The sequence below is a fragment of the Heterocephalus glaber genome, unplaced genomic scaffold (genome assembly GCF_053883595.1).
Source record: "Heterocephalus glaber isolate CG9 unplaced genomic scaffold, H.glaber_assembly_v1.0 deba00001760, whole genome shotgun sequence".
Lineage (NCBI taxonomy): Eukaryota > Metazoa > Chordata > Mammalia > Rodentia > Bathyergidae > Heterocephalus > Heterocephalus glaber.
In genome coordinates, this window is record NW_028258457.1 from 8,655,443 (window position 1) to 8,673,617 (window position 18,175).

At 58.9% G+C, this 18,175-nt stretch overlaps 3 protein-coding genes and 2 non-coding genes across 12 annotated transcripts in view; 2 read left to right on the top strand and 3 right to left on the bottom strand.

Annotated features, from left to right (window-relative positions):
* Nucleotides 1-3,413, top strand: part of Dnmt1 (DNA methyltransferase 1) — a 47,666-nt gene extending 44,253 nt beyond the window's left edge. For all 8 annotated transcript variants that reach the window (XM_087201437.1, XM_087201438.1, XM_013065938.3 and 5 more), the window contains 8 exons: nt 11-152; nt 946-1,112; nt 1,210-1,387; nt 1,853-2,048; nt 2,129-2,298; nt 2,405-2,521; nt 2,809-2,899; nt 3,061-3,413. In XM_087201437.1, the coding sequence (XP_087057563.1) occupies nt 11-152; nt 946-1,112; nt 1,210-1,387; nt 1,853-2,048; nt 2,129-2,298; nt 2,405-2,521; nt 2,809-2,899; nt 3,061-3,098 (1,099 nt within the window). In that variant the 3' untranslated portion in view covers nt 3,099-3,413. The remainder of the gene's footprint in view (nt 1-10; nt 153-945; nt 1,113-1,209; nt 1,388-1,852; nt 2,049-2,128; nt 2,299-2,404; nt 2,522-2,808; nt 2,900-3,060) is intronic.
* Nucleotides 3,414-7,439: 4,026 nt separating this feature from the next.
* On the top strand, nt 7,440-11,340 carry Eif3g (eukaryotic translation initiation factor 3 subunit G). The gene is made up of 11 exons (XM_004865479.4): nt 7,440-7,588; nt 7,728-7,774; nt 8,102-8,185; nt 8,270-8,358; nt 8,496-8,555; nt 9,495-9,599; nt 9,683-9,872; nt 10,395-10,502; nt 10,610-10,746; nt 10,831-10,937; nt 11,235-11,340. The coding sequence occupies exons 1-11, from the start codon at nt 7,569-7,571 to the stop codon at nt 11,248-11,250; spliced, it is 963 nt and encodes a 320-aa protein (XP_004865536.1). The 5' UTR covers nt 7,440-7,568; the 3' UTR covers nt 11,251-11,340.
* LOC101712006 (suppressor of SWI4 1 homolog) lies at nt 11,010-18,107 on the bottom strand. Its single transcript, XM_013065916.3, has 13 exons — nt 17,906-18,107; nt 17,646-17,816; nt 16,729-16,830; nt 16,496-16,546; nt 16,248-16,418; nt 15,339-15,415; nt 15,059-15,166; nt 14,858-14,981; nt 14,706-14,784; nt 14,498-14,627; nt 14,224-14,402; nt 14,061-14,144; nt 11,010-12,593 (listed from the first exon to the last, which is right to left on the bottom strand). Exons 1-13 carry the CDS (start codon nt 17,921-17,923, stop codon nt 11,488-11,490), a joined length of 2,400 nt encoding a protein of 799 aa, XP_012921370.2. The 5' UTR covers nt 17,924-18,107; the 3' UTR covers nt 11,010-11,487.
* Nucleotides 15,223-15,302, bottom strand: LOC147821213 (small nucleolar RNA U105B). Its single transcript, XR_015447565.1, has one exon. It is a non-coding gene; the product is annotated as a small nucleolar RNA U105B (small nucleolar RNA).
* LOC147821214 (small nucleolar RNA SNORD105) lies at nt 16,609-16,688 on the bottom strand. Its single transcript, XR_015447570.1, has one exon. It is a non-coding gene; the product is annotated as a small nucleolar RNA SNORD105 (small nucleolar RNA).
* Nucleotides 18,108-18,175: the final 68 nt, after the last annotated feature.

An 18,175-nucleotide genomic window follows, 5' to 3' on the forward strand; every position in this document is an offset into this window, starting at 1 on the left:
CTGCCCCCAGCTACTGTGACTACTACCGGCCCCGCTTCTTCCTGCTGGAGAATGTCAGGAACTTCGTCTCCTTCAAGCGCTCCATGGTGCTGAAGCTAACTCTGCGCTGCCTGGTCCGCATGGGCTACCAGTGCACCTTTGGCGTGCTGCAGGTGCCTGTGGGCGTCCCTCCCCGACAGCATGTGCTCTGCTGCTGTCTGGGCAGCAGAGGTCAGCGTGGGCACCTGGGGCTCGTGGCTGTCCCCACCAGCATGGCACGCTCTGCAAAGACAGATCTAGAAAGCACAGAGCCAGGTGGTCATGGTGACAGTCACCTGTTATCCCAGCACTCTGGGCCGCTGAAGCAGGAGGATCACAAGTTCAAGGCCAGCCTGGGCGGTTTAGCGCTGCAGTGAGACTGTATCTCAAAAATTTGAAAAATTGAAAAGGCCCAGGGTATAGCTGGGTGTGGAGGCCCTGGGTTGCAGCCTCAGCACTGCCAACAAAAAGGCAGAGAGAGCCAGCACCCTGGAAGTCCCTTGTGGTGTCCCCTGGAGACCAAGTTCTCTTGGGGCCTGGGGAGGGTGAGGGGCCCAAGCTTTGCCCCCCCCCCCCAGTTCCCAGCCTTTTCCCACTTGGGGAGGGTGGCAGGGCAGCGAGACGGCCACAGGGGAGGCACAAACCTGCAGACCCAGGCCCCAGCCACAGCGCCCTGCGGCACATCTGCCTGTGACTGAGGCCGGCTCTCCAAACATCTGTGCAAATGGGAGGGTGGGCGGGTGCCGTGCGGAACCCCAGCTTGTCCTCCCCAGCCTCTGGTGGTCAAGCCTGGCTGGCCGCCGCCCCTGCTGCCCACATGCCGGTAGAGTCCCCGTCCCGTCCCCATCCTCTGGAGCCCCTCTCAGTAGTAACCACGGGTCTGTTGGGGGTCACGGGGCGCCCGCTGACATTGTGTCCCCCATACAGGCCGGCCAGTACGGTGTGGCGCAGACTCGGCGGCGGGCCATCATCCTGGCCGCAGCCCCAGGGGAGAAGCTGCCCCTGTTCCCAGAGCCCCTGCACGTGTTTGCCCCCCGCGCCTGCCAGCTGAGCGTCGTGGTGGACGACAAGAAGTTCGTCAGCAACATCACGAGGTAGGGGCTCCCTCGCCCTCCGTGATGAGCCCACAGCCCCCCTGGGCCTGGCAGCAGGGCAGTCCGGAGGTGTCAGCCCTGCTCTGTTCCGCCCCAGGCTGAGCTCGGCTCCCTTCCGAACCATCACGGTGCGGGACACCATGTCTGACCTCCCCGAGATCCGGAATGGAGCCTCTGCGCCTGAGATCGCCTACAACGGGGAGCCGCAGTCCTGGTTCCAGAGGCAGCTAAGGGGCTCGCACTACCAGCCCACCCTCAGGGACCACATCTGCAAGGTAGCCACTGGGTTCGGCCCCTCCCGGGCCCGGCTTCCGGCTGTGCTCTTGCTGCCCTCACTCGCCCCCTTTCCAGCTGGCCTCCCTCCTGGGCTCCTGGCCCAGCGGTCTCACCTCCTGTCAGCGCTTCCGCTGTCCCGTGGCAGCCTGGGGCGTCCGACCTTGCCCCTCACACTTTTCCTTCTCTGCCTTTCCTCCCTACCACACCCCCTCCCCTGCTGTCCTTTCAACTCGTTCCCCTTTGGCCTGCAGACTGGTTGAGATGTCACGCTTGCTGTTTTTCCCCATCTGTGTCCCTCCCTGTCCCTGCTCCTCGGCCCTGGTCGAGGGTGGTGTCCCCAGGGAGCTCAGAAGTCAGGGTGACCGTCCCCTGCCAGCGCATGCAAGGCCCTAGGCTCCTGGTCACCACAGACGCTCACGGCCTCCAAGCCCAGGTGACAGTTGGTATGGCTCGCGCTCTTGCAGGATATGAGCCCGTTGGTGGCCGCCCGCATGCGGCACATCCCGCTAGCCCCTGGCTCAGACTGGCGCGACCTGCCCAACATCGAGGTGCATCTCACGGATGGCACCCTGGCCAAGAAGCTGCGCTACACCCACCATGACAAGAAGAACAGCTGCAGCAGCTCTGGCAACCTGCGCGGCGTCTGCTCCTGCGCAGAAGGTGTGCAGCCACCGCTGTGTCCTGTCCCCAGGTGACCCCCTCCTGCCTGCCCGCCGGTCCTCACCAGTCCTCTCTTGCAGCCGCCGGTAGAGCCTGTGACCCCACAGCCAGGCAGTTCAACACCCTCATCCCCTGGTGCCTGCCGCACACTGGGAACAGGCACAACCACTGGGCGGGGCTGTACGGGCGCCTGGAGTGGGATGGCTTCTTCAGCACCACCGTCACCAACCCCGAGCCCATGGGCAAGCAGGTGGGTACGGCGGGCTGGGTGGGGCCCCCAGCTCCCTCTGTCCCACCCTGGAGCTCAACCTCAGGCAGCGCCGCTGGGCAGCTCTGAGCATCTCCTCTCTCCCCAGGGCCGAGTGCTGCACCCCGAGCAGCACCGTGTGGTGAGTGTGCGGGAGTGTGCCCGCTCCCAGGGCTTCCCTGACACCTACCGGCTCTTCGGCAACATTCTGGACCGGCACCGGCAGGTCAGTGCGGAGGCCGAGGCAGGTGTCACCTGCAGTCAGCCCAGGGGAGGGCTGTGACACGTGGGCTGGGCCTCAGCAGGGCCTGTGCTCTCAGGGAAAAGCCCATCCCGACCCCGATGTGCAGAAGCAGGAGCTGCAGCTAGAAGCCAGGCATGACGGTGGCTCTGAGTTTTCCTGGGGCCTTGTGCATAGCCAGGGTGTTCAGGTCAGGATGGCTGGGCAGAGGGTCCGGCCTGCTCCTTGTTCCAAGCCAGTTGAGCACCACCCTTCATCCCTCTTTCCTGCAGGTGGGAAACGCTGTGCCGCCTCCCCTGGCCAAAGCCATTGGCTTGGAGATCAAGCTGTGTATGTTGGCCAAAGCTCGAGAGGGCGCCTCAGGTAACGTAGGCTTCCCTAGGCGTGGGGCCACTGCCCGGGCTGTGGTGGGAGCGCAGTCCCAGCCCCATCCAGTCCCCCAGATCCACATCCTGCAGTAACATTTCCTACATTTGCTGGGGCCAGTTCCACCCTGAGTCCCTGTCGTCCTCGTTTTCTTCCAGTTAAAGTAAAGGAGGAGGAGACAGCATCGAAGGCCTAGGTCGCGTCCATCACCTGTTTTTGCTGCCAGGAGACCCCACATGCACTGATGTCGTCGTCGTCTAACATGTTGATCTGTCAGTTCCAGTGTGTCGTACACGGTGTCTGTGGCCTTGGCTGACACGAAACTGTCCGTGAGGTTTGCTTATCGACTAATGACTTAGTGATCAAACTGTGCCGTTCTTTGTGCATTCTGGATTTTAAAAGTTTTTTATTATGCATTATATCAAATCTTCCACTGTAAAGTGGAAATTAAGACTTTATGTAGTTTTTATATGTTGTAATATTTCTTCAAATAAATCTCTCCTATAAAGCACCCTGGGTCGAGACTGATTTACACAGGGCTTCCGGCTGCCTTCACCAAGGTTGGGCAGGAAAAGGTGGCTCCATGCTGAGGAGGACACGGACAGGGGTGCCTGTCCCAAAGCCTGGCCCTGCTACGTGTCCAAATATGTTAGAGGGCAGCGGTGAACTTGTGTGACTGTTATGGCCACTGAGCTCAAGCAGAACCTGCTAGTGGCCTCCAGGACTGACCTTGGCTACTGTTCTCCATGGCCTTCTTGCACTTCTTTGATCTGGAGAGGTCTGTGATGCCTGGTGATGCAGCAATCATGACCATGAGGATGTAAGCCCTGTGCCATGGCTGGTGAAGAGGAGAGGGAGTCACCACTGAGCTGGCCAAGCCCTGGATTCCCTGTGTCCACACAAGAAACCCTGTGTTTGCATAAGACTGTTAGCTGCGCTCCCTCACTTCCTGCCTAACTCGAATCTTCTGAATTCTAAGCCAAGCAAACTACTTGGTTTGTCTTTGGGGAATGACTCCCTGTAAACACCAACAAAAGAGCTGGTCACTGGGGTGAAGACCCAGGCCACTAGGACTTCTCCGCACATACTTTCCCAGGTGGCTGCTTGCTGGCACTTCAGCTGTCATGCCATTCAGTGGGTCACAGGATCTCAGTCACAAGGCTAAAGGACCAAATGTAATAGAAGTGATGGAGCTGGGCTTGGTGCACTCGGGAGGCTGAGGCAGGAGGATCGAGAGTTTGAGCCCAGTCTGGGGTATACAGGAAGTTTGTGGCCCTGTTAGAACACAGCAGGAGCCTATCGGTCTCTAAGAAAACCGGGGCAGGGCTTGGCTTGTAGCTCAGGGTGAAGGCCCTGGGTTCAGCCCCCAGTTCTGGGAGGGGTAGTGCATGATATTCAGGATGCTGCTTAGCAACAGCTCCTACCCAGCAGGCCCCCGCCCCTGTACCGCAGAAAACAAATGGAGAACAATAGGCTGACATAATTGTGTCTGGGGTTTTTCTTTTTTGGGGGGAGCTGGAAATCGAACTCAAGACCCTATGCTTGTCTGGCAGGCACAGCGCCACTGAGCTAAATCTCCAGCCCTCCTTTTAACTTTTTGTTGTTGAGATAAGTTCTCACTGTGTAGCCCAGGCTGGCCTCAACTTTCATCCATACTCCTGCCTCAGCCTCCTGAGTGCTGGAATCATAGGCTTGCACCACCATGCCTGGCTCATACCACATGTTCAAGTCCCTCCGGCTGTGCTGTGGGCTGTGCCATGCCGTGTGTTAGGTCTTGATTCCTATTTAGGTTGAATCTTAGCATTGTATGCACGGACCACACTGTGTTACCCATTCGTCACTGACTAATGCTGATAATGTAATATTTCCTGTGTGGAAATACCTGTCCAGCTGAGCCTGGTGATACATGCATATAATCCTAGCATTCTAGGGGGCTGAGGCAGGAGGATTGCAAGTTTGAGGCCCACCTTGGGTGACTCCCTGTCTCAACCTAAAGGGCTGGGGATGTAGTTCAGTGTGAAGGTCCTGACTTCAATCTCCAGAAGTGGGAAGGAAAAAAATCTATCCAATATCCTAGTTTCACTTTTTTGGGGTACAAACCAGAAATGGAATTTTTTGCCTGTTTTTGAGACAATCTCACTATGTAGTTCAAGTTGGCCTTGAACTCAACACCCTCCTCCTTCAGCCTCCTGAGTGGTAGGATCACAGGAATGAGCCACCACACTGGGCTCAAAAATGGTCTTGTTGAATCATCTGGTGATTCTTTTAAAATATTTGGAGAACCACTACCAGAGACCCCCATGGCGGGTTCTGATCTGCTCAGTGCTATGGTCCAAGGTTTAAAAAAAACCTCACTGCTGCGCAAGTGCAAAGGACCCGAGTTTGATCCCTGGTACCAAAAAAAAAAAAGGCATTAAAAAAAACCTCAAAGGCAGAATTAAAGAGACAGAGAAATGAGGAGCCAGGACGGCCTGTGCTGAGCAACCAGCAAAGACCCTGGCCAGGCCAAGCCACCGTTATTTATTGATGACATTGTGGTCAGATTGGAGTAAAGGGGCTACGTGAGGGGATGTGGAGTTGCTGTGGATGTTACGGATGCAGGCAAGGTTTGTAAAGGAAGAGACAGCATTCTTGAATTAGGAACAACACATAAAATATAAGATTGTAGTTAGCAAATAACCTTGCCCTTCTCATTCAGAAGGGGTTTTTTCCCACAGGACCTTGTGCTTGTGAGGCAGCTGAGCCATTACTGACCTAAATCCCTGGGCCCTAAGAAGGTTTTAATTGTGGGAACGGAATCTGAGTTCGAGTCATCCTAACCTTGGCTACTATGCTCAGTGAGCTCCATGGCTCCTCAGGCCATCTCTGGTCTCTGCTGTAGCAGTTGGTGGAGAGGTTGTGCTACCCTGTCCGCCACCACAGTGCTCCTGAGTCCTGTAGGCTTCAGTCAGACTCCCTTCTTAAAATGAGCCAATGGAAGACTCCCTTCTTAAAATGAGCCAATGGAGGGGTTAACTCAACAGCTGCACTGCTCACAGCCTGCTTTGGGCACAGTCAATGGGGTGGGGTCCCACAAACCACCATGCCATCTTCCATGGAAGCAGTGTTTTTTTTGTTTTTAATAAGAAACCCAGATCCCCATCTACTGCCCAAGACTACCTCCATCAGAATGCTGCCCTGTCATCACCACATCTTCATGTCATACACTTAAGAATATAAGGGCTAGGTGTGGTGGTGCACACCTGTCATCCTAGCACTGGGTTAGACTGAGGCAGGAGGAATGCCATGAGTTCAAGGCCAGCCTGGGCTACACAGGGAGACTGTCTGAAAAAAAAGGAAAAAAATCATAGGCTGTTGCTGAACCAGGCCCACTTGCCAGCCATCAATCACTAAGACCATGTGTTTTGCAAACAAGTGATCCAGAGGCTGCCACACCTGGAGGTGGGAGACCCAAGTCTCAAATCTGCCTCCGAGAAGATCGGTTCAAAGGAACTTCTGAGTGAAGAAGCAAGGTGATGCCGGGTGAGGTGGCCCAGGGCTGCCATCTCAGCACTGAGGCTGAGGCAGGAGGATCGCAAGTGCACATCTACGCTCTGCAACTGAGCAAATAGTGAGACTGTCTCAAAATATTTCATAAAAAGGGCTGGGCTGGAGCTCGGTGCTAAGGCCCTAGGTCCAGCTCCCAGTACAGGTAGCGTTGGCGGGCAGGGTATAGGACTCCGCGCGATTTAAGGAGCGGGGAAATGGGGTGGGAGGTAGTCAGCAGGCTGCGCATGCGTACTCCGTCTTCCTGAACCTACGCCATGCATGCTCGGAAAATGCCTCCTTAGCCTGATCTGAGGGTGGGAGGTTTTGGCCTCCAGATGTCACAAAGTCACCTATGGACATGTGCAGGCCTACGTGCGAAAACCTTACTCTCGGTCTCCTTGTTCTGCTATTTTATTCCCTTCCAGTCTGCCCTCTACTGGCTTCCACAATAGTTTTTTTTAGAAGAAAAGTAGGGTCACACCAGGACACTATTCAAAATACTTCAGCGACCCTTACATTCCTACAGCTTCAAGAATAAAGAGAATGGTCGGGTATGGGGGCGCACACCTATCATCCCAGCATCTGGGAGGCTGAGGCAGGATCACCACAAATTCGAGGCCAGTCTGGGCTACACAGTGAGTTTAAGGCCAGCCTGAACTACATGACGAAATCCTGTCTTAAAAAGACAAGCAAAATAAGCCCAAGGTCCTGAATTCGATCCTCGGTACCAGAAAACAAACAAACAAAAAAACAAGCAAAAAAACCCCGGGCATGGTGGCGCATGCCTGTGATCCCAGCCAGCACTCGGAGGGCTGAGGGGGGAGGGTTGCAGTGAGTTTGAGGCCAGCCTGAACTACACAGCGAGACACTGTCTCAAAAAATTAAAAAACAAGCAAAAAAATTTAACATTATTATTATTATTAAAATGTAACAGGATAAACAGACGCCCCTTTCTCCCCCTACTGTACCTGCCGCGCCCCGTTGCGTGCGCACATCCGGCGTCTCCACCTCCGTCCGCAGGGGGCGCTATGTACACCGCGGCTGGGTCGCTCTAGGCAACGGGCGGATCACCGGAAGTCTCGTTCTCTTCTTCCGCTCTCTGGCCCGGGCTAGGGCTGCGTGGAGCGCGGAATTAGCAATGCCGACCGGAGACTTTGAGTGAGTACGGGCTCCCGGAGGGGAACTCGAGAGCTGATTTAGGGGCTCTGGGGAGTGCTAAGGGCCCGAGGTGCGCCGGGGCCGCGGATGCGGGGCCTCGCTAACCCAGCCCTCTCCTCCCCGAAAACTTGTTCCGCAGTTCGAAGCCCAGCTGGGCCGACCAAGTGGAAGAGGAGGGCGAGGACGGTGAGCACGATGCCTGGTCGCCCCGAGTCGCCGAGGCAGCCCCAGCCCGGCCAGTGTGACCCTCACACCCCGTCCTGGCCACCCTTTTGCCAACTTCGATGCCCCTGCCCGAGTCCTCACAGCTGCCCTGCTGTGAAAGTTGGAACCGCCTGACGCCCACCTTCACGCCAGGGATCCCTTACTTTTGCCCCTACTCGAAGTCACCCCCTCGTCGCCAGCACGATGCTAGACCAGCTCTCTGCCTAGCCTCCGCTCCCCAAAGTCGGGCTCAGTTTGGGGGTCCTCTCTTCCCCCGCTGACCCTCCCTCCCCACTGTCCTCCTGGCAGACAAGTGTGTCACCAGCGAGCTCCTCAAGGGGATCCCCCTGGCCACTGGCGACACCAGCCCAGAGCCTGAGCTCCTGCCTGGAGGTGAGTGAGGATTTCTGCCCCTTCCCAGCCTTGAATCCACCCAGTCCTCGGCACCCAGGGCTCAGCTCTCTTTATCCTTTCCAGCCCCACTGCCGCCTCCCAAAGAGGTCATCAACGGAAACACAAAGACGGTGACAGAATACAAGATAGATGAGGATGGCAAAAAGTTTAAGGCAAGGCTGGGGCAGGGCCAAGGGGCGAAGTGCCGTTGTGGTTGGGGACACTTGGACCGGGGTCAGCAAATAAGAGCCCCTGGTCCCAGGAACCTGGAGACACAGGAAGCCTTGACCCGCTCCCCTGCCGCCTGCAGATTGTCCGAACCTTCAGGATCGAGACCCGGAAGGCCTCGAAGGCTGTTGCAAGGAGGAAGGTGAGACCCTTATTCTCCCTTTGGGGGCTCCCCCGGGGCTGACCCAGGGGAATTGGGAATCCCTGCTTGAGACAGAGTTTGTAAGACCCTCAGAAGTCTGGGGTGTGAGAGTGGGTTGGGTAGATTATCATCAACATCCTTGTTATTATTTATTTTGCAATGTTAGGGATTAAACCAAGGGCCTTCACACTGAGCTAAATCCCCACTCCTATTTTGTTTCTCAATGTATTACCTGTGTGTGGTATATGATGTTCACATTCCTTGTGGGGAGTTGGTCCCACCTCTGTTTTTTAAGACAGGGTCTTGCTAAGTTGCCTACATGAGGCTCAAAGGTGGGATTCTCCTGCCTCAGCCTCCTAGAGTGCTGGGATTATAGGACAGGTTTGCCTTACCATGTCCAGTTTGTGGTCCTCATTTTATAGGGAGGATGCTGAGCCCTGGTCCCTGGTGGCCCACTGGGTGCCCCAGGAATTGTTGGCTCTGCAGCTGTCCCATCTCACACACCTTGCTTTTACCTAGAGCGCTCATGTGGCTCATAGCTGCCCCTGCCTCCCAGGGCTGGTGTGGAGCTGGGGCCTGGCACAACATGCTTAGGAACTTTCACTGTTACTGTCTTGGGGAGTGTTTGCAGATGGTGAAAATGGGGGACAAGTCTGGTTGTGGTAGAGCACACCTGTAGTCCCTGCACTTGGGGAAGCAGAGGCAGAAGGATCACAAAGTCTAGCACAGCTTGGTCGACTCTGGCTATGTCTCAGAAAATAAGAATGGGGATGTAGCTCGGTGCAAAGGCCCTGGGTTCAATCCCTAGTACTGCCAAAAAAGAAAAAAATGGGGTTCAAGGTCCAGATACTCTGGGGGTAGCGGTTATGTCTGGGTGCCCCAGGCTGTGACCCCAGCTCCCTGTGTCTTGACTTGCCCTCTCTCCCTCCCTGAGCCCAGAACTGGAAGAAGTTCGGGAACTCAGAGTTTGACCCACCAGGGCCCAACGTGGCCACCACCACAGTCAGCGACGATGTCTCCATGACATTCATCACCAGCAAGGAGGTGGGTAGCTCAGCGGGGCAGGGCAGTGCCCGGGGAGGGGTGAGGGCTGCACAGCCCCCTCTTAAGCTCCTGCACCCCCACAGGACCTGAACTGCCAGGAGGAGGAGGACCCGATGAACAAGCTCAAGGGCCAGAAGATCGTGTCATGCCGCATCTGCAAGGGTGACCACTGGACCACGCGCTGCCCCTACAAGGACACGCTGGGGCCCATGCAGAAGGAGCTGGCTGAGCAGCTGGGCCTGTCCACCGGCGAGAAGGAGAAGCTGCCAGGAGGTGCGGGCCAGGCAGAGTGGAACCTGTTGTCACCAGCTGTCCCGTCCCACATAGCAGCGTCCGTAACTTGGTCGGCGTCCAGACCTGTTTTGAGCATGCAGTGTGTAGCCCGACAGGCCAGCACTTCCCGTGTGTGCGTGTGTTTGTGTCTACAGGATGCACATGTGACTATCTACAGTCCGAGTCCTTCTGTGTGATTTGCTGGTGGCATCTGTCTGGGTGGCTCCCTTGCTGTAGCTTCCATGAGAGTTGTCTGTGCAACCTAGGGACTGTCCCTCCCCCTGCTACCCCTGGGTGCTGTGAGCCTGGCACCTGGGACCGCATCTGTCCCTGTGGGCGCTCACCCTGCCAGTGGGGCTGGGAGGGTGTTGGCTTCCTGTATGCACCTCCTTGGTGCTGTCGTAGCTACTGGGGTTCTGGAGGCCTGGGAGAGGCCACACACGGCCAGGGTGGCAGTGCAGGGGGCGGGTCTGTGGCTCAGGGCACGGGACGAGGGCCCCTGACTGTGCCTTTGGTGCCCAGAGCTGGAGCCAGTACAGGCAGCGCAGAGCAAGACGGGGAAGTACGTGCCGCCCAGCCTGCGGGACGGGGCCAGCCGCCGCGGGGAGTCCATGCAGCCTAACCGCAGAGGTGAGGCCCGGGTGCCGGGCAGGGACGCCGGGCACCCTGTAATTACCCTGCATGGCATTTGTGGGGACCGGGAGGGGCTTGGCTACAGCTAGTCCTGCTCCCCACAGCTGACGACAATGCCACCATCCGAGTCACCAACCTGTCCGAGGACACGCGGGAGACCGACCTGCAGGAGCTCTTCCGGCCCTTTGGGTCCATCTCGCGCATCTACCTGGCCAAGGACAAGACCACGGGGCAGTCCAAGGTGTGTGGCGGCTGTGGGCCGGGCAGGTGTGTGGGGCCTTCGCCCTGGCTCCGGTCCCCGCCTGACCCCTGTCCTATCCCCCAGGGCTTCGCGTTCATCAGCTTCCACCGCCGGGAGGACGCTGGACGTGCCATTGCCGGGGTGTCCGGCTTCGGCTATGACCACCTCATCCTCAACGTGGAGTGGGCCAAGTAAGACCCTGCCGGGCCTGTCCCCTGGGGCTGACACGGGCCCCACACAACTCGACAGTCCCCTGGCCTGTGTGAGGTCATGTCCTTTATTTTCTCTCAGAAACCCTGCAGAGGGCAGACAGGCAGAGCCTGGCCCAGGACAGTGTCCGGGCTTGGCTCGGAACCCCCAGTGTGGCCTTTGTCACTGCGCTGCCCTCCCCTGTCCCCACAGAGTCCCACGTGTGTGTGGAGGGTCTCAGGGTACCCTTCAGGGCCGGAGCTCCCACACCTGACACCTTCTCCGCCTCTGTCCTCTAGGCCATCGACCAACTGAGCCAGGCGTTGCTGCCGCTGTCCAGGTCCCCATTGACACCCGGTGGGCTCCACAAGCTGGGACTCCACGGACAGTAAAAGGCTGACAGCGCCCGGCCTGTGTCCTGTTCATTGTCCGTCCCCTCCCCAGGCTGGGTGTGCCTCGGGTGGGGACTGTGTGCTGCTGTTCTGTCCCACCTGAGGGTGGGTGCCAGCCTTTGGGGAGGAAGTGGCCGAGGGCCTGTTGTGCCCTGGGTCCTCACCTCCCAGTGCCTTGTGAGGAACTGGGCTGGAGATGGGCCAGGCACTGGGGCGCTGAGGCTGTGGCGGTGGCACTGGTGGAGAGAGGCAGGTCCTGGTGGCCGAGGCTCCTGTCCTCGGGACCCCTGTGCCCCATGCAGCAGCCCAAGCTGGGTGCCACAGCCATGTAGAGCAGTGGGTGGATGCAGATGGCCAGGGGCACAAGGCCGCGCGTCACCTGGTAGCCCAGGAAGGGCCCGAGCTCCAGTGCCCGCTTGGCCTGTGCCTCGCTGGTGAAGTCTGGGCAGTGTGCTAGCCAGCGCCGTCGGGCGTCCACGTTGAGCACGTGTGTGACGTGGTAGGGCACATAGGAGACAGCATACAGGGCCACTCCGCTGGCCACCAGCACCACCACGCGCAGCTGCTCAGCTGCCCTCAGTCCAGAGCTGCGCAACACAGCCTGGCCCAGGGCACTGTAGGCTGCCAGTGAGAGCAGCAGTGGCAGCGCCCCACCCAGCCCCGCCAGCGCCAGGCTGTAGGCTCTGTAGCCCCCGAGCTGGTGGCTGTCGGCTGTCCCCAGGCACTCAGTGCAGGCCTCAGGCCTGGCCACGCTGCACTCGCCCACCACCACCGGCTCCTTGAGGCCCGAGAAGCCGAGTGTGGGGGCGGCCAGCAGGGCAGCCAGGCCCCAGCCAGCAACACTGGTGGCCCAGGCGTGCTTGGGCTGCAGGTGGCTGCGTGCGAAGAAGGGGTGGACAACGCCCAGGTAGCGGTTAAGGCTGATGCAGGTGAGGAAAATGATGCCGCCCAGCAGGTTGCAGGTGAAGAGGAAGCGCTCCAGGCGGCAGGCCACCGCACCATAGGCCCAGTTCTTGGGCGGGTAGAGGTAGGCAACCAGTGCGGGAAGCGTCAGTGCATAGAGCAGGTTGCTGACTGCCAGCTGTGCCGAGAAGACCACAGCTGGGTTCCAGGGCCACGGCTCCTGGGTGCAGAAGCGGTACAGGGCCAGGCCATTGCCAGCCACGGCCACCAGGAACTCGGCTATCAGGACGGGGCACAGGAAGTTTTCCTGGTAGCTGCTGAGCACGTGGTTGGCGGCTGCCGAGAAGTTACAGGGCCTGGCACCTGTAGGCAGAGGTGTCAGTGGCTGTGACCCTTAGTGACACGTTGTGCAGGGCCAGTCTCTGCTACTTCTAACAAGTGAAACCGGAAGGCTAGGGCCTGTGACACCACTGGTCAGCCCCACCGTCGGCAGGCTGCCCTCACTCCCACCACCTCGAGAGGGCGCTCGTGTGCGCGGAGTCAAGTTCCCCTGGCAGCACTCCAAGGCCACCGCCACAGCAAACGGTGCGTGCACATGTACAGGGCCCTGGGTTTGAGCCCTAGCACCACAAAGCAAGCAAAATCATGAAAGGGCGGGTTCCTGTCACGCTTTGCAGGCATCCAACCCCCACTCTTGCCTGTCTCCAGCCATGACCCCACACCCTAACCACCAGTGGCTGCTGCAAGGTGTCCTGCCCATGGCCTTTGTACGGCAGTGCTTGCAGTCGCCCTGCCCTCAGCCCCCTCCCTCCTGGTTTCCTGCTTGGCCTGGGAGAGGCGTGACCTCCCTAACCTTAAGGGCTTATACCCACCCGGTGCCCACAGGTCCCCTCCAACCCTCCTCCCAGCAGGGGAGGGTGCCAACTATCCACCCCTGGCTCCCCAGTACCCACGGTGGGTGAGACACAACAGCTTTGGTGCTGAGCCCATGGGTCCCCTCTCCACCACCCCCAGGTCTGGGAAACAGCTCCCTCTCCTTGACCTGCCTCGGAGTCCCCTGGGCTCTGAAGTCCCTCCGGACTCAGGTCCTAACTCATCTTTTTTGTTATTGGGAATCAAACTTAGGACCTTACGCTTTTGAGGCAGGCAACAGAATCGAACTAAATCCCCGCCCCAACCCATCTCCCTCTTGGGGCCCAGCCAGCCCCACTGCCACCAACTATATCCACACAGCAGGGTCCAAGGCCTGCACAGGTACCCAGACTGGCAGCCAGCCCAAGCCTGCTCCTCACCTGACACTGCGGCTGCCATGTTCCTGCTCACACACCCAGCCTCCTGGCCTGTAACCTACGCAGTCTCCTGCAAGCCTCTGTCAGGTTCTGAGACCGGAACTAGGACCCTCCCTTGCTGCCAGCGGCAACCTCAGTCTGCAGAGCGTGTGGGCGGCACTGTCTCACATCCAGGCGCTTCCACTTCCTCATTCCACCACCCTGGCAGGGCAGACAGGGCCGGGACGACCCCAGCACCGGAAGCTGGGGCGCTGCTGTCCCCATGCTGTCCCCCATCTCAAAAGCAGACTCAGGCAGGGTTGCTCCTTTATTGCAGGGGAAAGTGGGGACAGCAGCTCCTTTATGAAAGGAAACCGAGGGCCTCAGGGTGCCGCTCGGGCCCCAATCTGGGGCGTCCATGCTCTGCAGGGCTAGGCTCAGGGCCCTCTCCTGGACAGCCGCCCCTGGCCTTGGCCCTGGCCACCCCTTCTGTGTCCCAGCTTGGCCGGGGCTCCACGGGGCCTGCCTTGGGGCTTGGGCAGCCTCTGGCCAGTGCCCTGACCCCGGCCTCGAGGCCTCGGCTCCTTCACCTGCTTCTTGCCTGGGGGCCCAGCGAGCCGTCTCCGCTTGGCCCTGGGGAACATGTCTGTGGGGAGACACTGTGTCAGGAACCTCCGTCAACAAGGACAGGCCCCGGGAGCCCCACTCAGGACCCCACCACACACCCTCATCAGGCTCCTCGCCCACAGCCTGGCGGAAGTACTCGGCTTCATCCTCTTCCTCCTCCTCCTCCTGCCACCGGCGGCTAGGCCCCTCTGCCTCTAGGGGTACTCCTGGGTCCTCAGCGTCGCTGTCCCCATCAGCCCCAGCCCGTGGTCTCTTCATGCCTGCCAGGCTCTTCTTCCTGGAGGAGGTGACGTCAGTCACAGGGCAGCTGGGGATCCATCCACCTGCCCCGGTCCCCGATCCCCAGCCCTGGCCCTGGTGGCCACTACGCACTTGTGGGCCGCACGCTGCTCAAGCTTGCGCTGCACGTTCTGGGCCTGCTGCTCCTGCCTCTGTGCCTTGAGCTGCAGCTTCTCCTCCTTGGCCGCCAGCATGGCCTGGAGCTCCTCCTCTGTCTTGTGCACTGTGCGGGGATACAGGGTTCACGGAGGCCCCAGGGGCCCCAGCTCTTCAGCCACCCAGCCACCCCTCCCCACCTCACCAAAACTGTGGAAGAGCACGCTGCCCTCGCCGACACCCTCCTGGATCTTGATGAGCTGCAGCGTCATCCTCGGACCGATCTAGGGGAGGTGAGGGGTACGTCAGGTGGTCCTCGGTGCTGGGGCCGCCAGGGTCCCCCGGCCTGAGCCTCACCTCTGTGAGCCGCACGGCACTCTGCTGGGCCCGCATGTTGCCGCGCCCTGCCACAGCCTGCGGCAGCTCTGTAATATTGTGCTCACCATCGGGCTCTGCCTCGCTGTCCGACAGCCCAGCGCCCCTGTGGGAATGGGGAAACATGAGGCTCAGCAGGGGCTGCCTCACGGGCACTCCTGCCCCCATCACTGCACTGCTCACGTGGCCAGCAGCTCGCTGATGTCCTGTAGGCGGCTCATGTTGGGGAACTTCTCCTGCAGCAGCTTCTTCATGCCCCGGCTGGCACCCACGGGGACAACCTTGATGCTGCTGCAGGGGCAGATGGGGTCAGGGTCGTGGTGCAGGGAGGCCCTGCTCCTCCCCTCCTCCCGAGTGTCAGCGCGTTTACTTTGAGACTGACCAATCACAGAGTCTCAGCAGCAGTGTGGTCATCAGCCGCAGCCCAGCCTGGCCCCTCGCCCCCATAGCCTGGCCCACTCACTAATGGCGGAAGTCTAGCTCCTTCGAGTCGGGGTTGTAGTTAATGAGGAGGCAGCGCCTGATGGTGTTCAGGTTCACCTGGAGTACAGGAGGGGACCATGAGAGCTGCCAGGCCTGTGCGCGGAAGCCACTGACCCTAGGCAGGCAGGACCACTTTGCTGCACACTCCCTCAGCCCTGTGTCGCGTTGTGCGGTGGTGCTGGGAACCCACGCAGGCTGGTGGGATGGCCGGCAGCCTCCACAAGCTGCCCAGGGCACTGGTTAGAAACTCTGGTTCTGGGGCCCACAGAAGCTGCTCACATCAGATTTCCTAAGTGGCACTTTTCCTCTTTCTTGCAATACTGGGGGTTAAACCTAGGACTTTTGTACTGAGTTCCAGCCCCACCCCTTTGTATTTTTTATTTTGAAACAGGGCCTTGGTGTCAAGTCACCAAATTCCTCAGGTTCGGCTCAAACTTGTGATCCACCTGCCCGGGCACCCCAGACTGTGGGATTACAACAGTCCCACCACACCCAGTTGAGTGGCATCCCTAACACGAGAGCTTGCTGGGGATTTAGCTCAGTGGCACAGCCACCTGCCTCGAAAGTACAAGGTCCTGAGTTTGATCCCCAGCACCCAAAGGAAAAAAAAAAAATCTCCTAACATGAGACCCATTGTTGCCAGGGATAAGGAGCTTATGTGCATCTCAGAGACCAAGTGCTTGCTTAAAACATCCAAGGCCACGTACACTCAGGATCCCATCAAAATGAAACAAAACCTCCAGTCTTGGCCCCTTGAACACAACCTCAAGTGAATGGCTCCATCGCTGCATGCCTCAATTTCCCTCTGCAGAAGGAGGCCACAACAAGGCATCCTGTGGCACTGCTGCCTGGCCCACCCACCCACGCTGCCACTTGAGGGGTAGCCCACCTTGTGCACGTTGATGGAGGGGAACAGGTTCTGGAACATGGTGGCCATGAGCTTCACATGCATGCCGTGGGGGCCGAAGCTGTTGAGCACGAGCAGAGGCGGGTGGGTGAACTGCTGCTCGTGCATGCGGTGCCGTCGCAGCGAGGAGACCACATCGCGCACAAGTGTGTACTGTAGGGAGGGTGAAGGGTGGGTGGCTGCCCCTGAGCCCAGCTCCTACCCAAGGCCCTCTGCCCTCTGCCCCTCACCTTATTGATCTGGAAGGTCAAGGTGGGGCCTCCCGGAAGGCGCATGAGCTTCTATGGGAGGAGAAGATGGTCAGGGCGGAGGTACCGGGCAGGCAGGGCGAGCAGGGACCTCCGCCCCTCTCTTCAGAGCGTTTACTTTGAAGCCAGAATCACAGCAGCTCAGAGGCACTGGGTTCATCCTGAGAGATGGGCAGGGTGGGGCTGGGGGGGGTGGAGGGTGTGGGGGCAATCACCAAGTAGATACTGCTGTCAGTTTTGCTCAGGATCAGGAAATGCGTGACTCCCAGGGGCCCGGCCACGGCCACACAGTCCTTCAGTGTGTTCTTCTTGCGAACCTGGAGATTACAAAAAGGAAAAGGGATGAAAATGAGATATCTCTTCTGGGCGAAGGTGATTCACTTTAGCCCAGGGTCCAGTTACGTTCTTTGCGTGTGAACTTTTCCTTTTCCGCCGTGCTGGGATGCAACCCAGGACCTCACACATGCAGGACAAGTGCTCTCTACTTTACCTCCAGTACCTACATTTATTTAGGTTCTCTTTTTTTTTTTTCTTGGTACTGGGGATCGAACTTGGGTCCATCCACTTGCGAGGCAGGTGGCGGAACCACTGAGCTAAATCCCCAGCCAATTTTCTTTTTTTTTTTTTTCTATACTGGGGATTGAACTCGGGACCTTGCACTTGCAAGGTAGGCAGTGGAATCACTGAGCTAAATCCCTGGCCCTATTTAGGTTCTTTTGGTTTTGGTTTCTTAAGACTGGGTCTGGCTATGTAGTTCAGGGCGGCCTTGAGCTCTCTACGTTGCCCAGGCCGGTCTGGAACTCGCGGCGATCCTCCGGCCTCAGCCTCCCCAGTGCTGGGATTACAGGCTGTGCCACCACACCAGGCTCCACTCAAGTTTTCTTTTCTTTCTTTTTTTTTTTTTTTTTTTTTGGTACCGGGGATCGAACTCGGGTCCTTGCGCTTGCGCAGCAGGCGGAGAAACCACTGAGCTAAATCCCCGGCCCTCAAGTTTTTACCGTTAGGCCCAGGCCCCCACTAAGTCCCCCAAGCTGCTTGCCCGGGCTACAACACCCCAAATTCCAGAGAGGGAAAACGTCCCCCCCCAACAAAGGTCCCGTTCTGCAGCCGTGATGCCCAGGGCAGGGAGGACCTGCAGGCGGGTGGCGGTGAGCGGCTCCATGACCCTCCGCACATCCAGGCTGAGCTGCCGGACGCTGCGCCCCGTGCGGCCCCTAGTGAAGACGAAAGAGTGCGGCTGCGTGGCATAGGCCTCGAGGTTGGAGAGCTTTGCTTGGGCGCGCGCACGCTTCTGGTGCCGGGACTGCGGGGTCAACAGTATAAAATAGTGAGCGTCGCGACCTCGGACTGGACCCACCGACGCTCCCTGCTTCCTGAGGCGCCACCACTTACCCTTCCAGACTGCCCCATTCCACCTTCTCCACGAGGTCGCCTTTGCCGGTCGCTTCCGGCGCTGAGAGGCTCACTTCCGGCGCCTGGCCCGGTGACCTCAGCTCCCAGGCATGCGCAGTAGGTAGCCTGGGGGGGGTGGAATTTACTGGAGGCATTGCTATGGAGACACCGGGTGCCTGTTTCTACAGAAACCAGGGCGGGGCTGTGCAGTTCCGAGGCAGCGGAGACACAGATTCACCGGTTCGAATCCCGCCTTGGTCCATTTGCGCC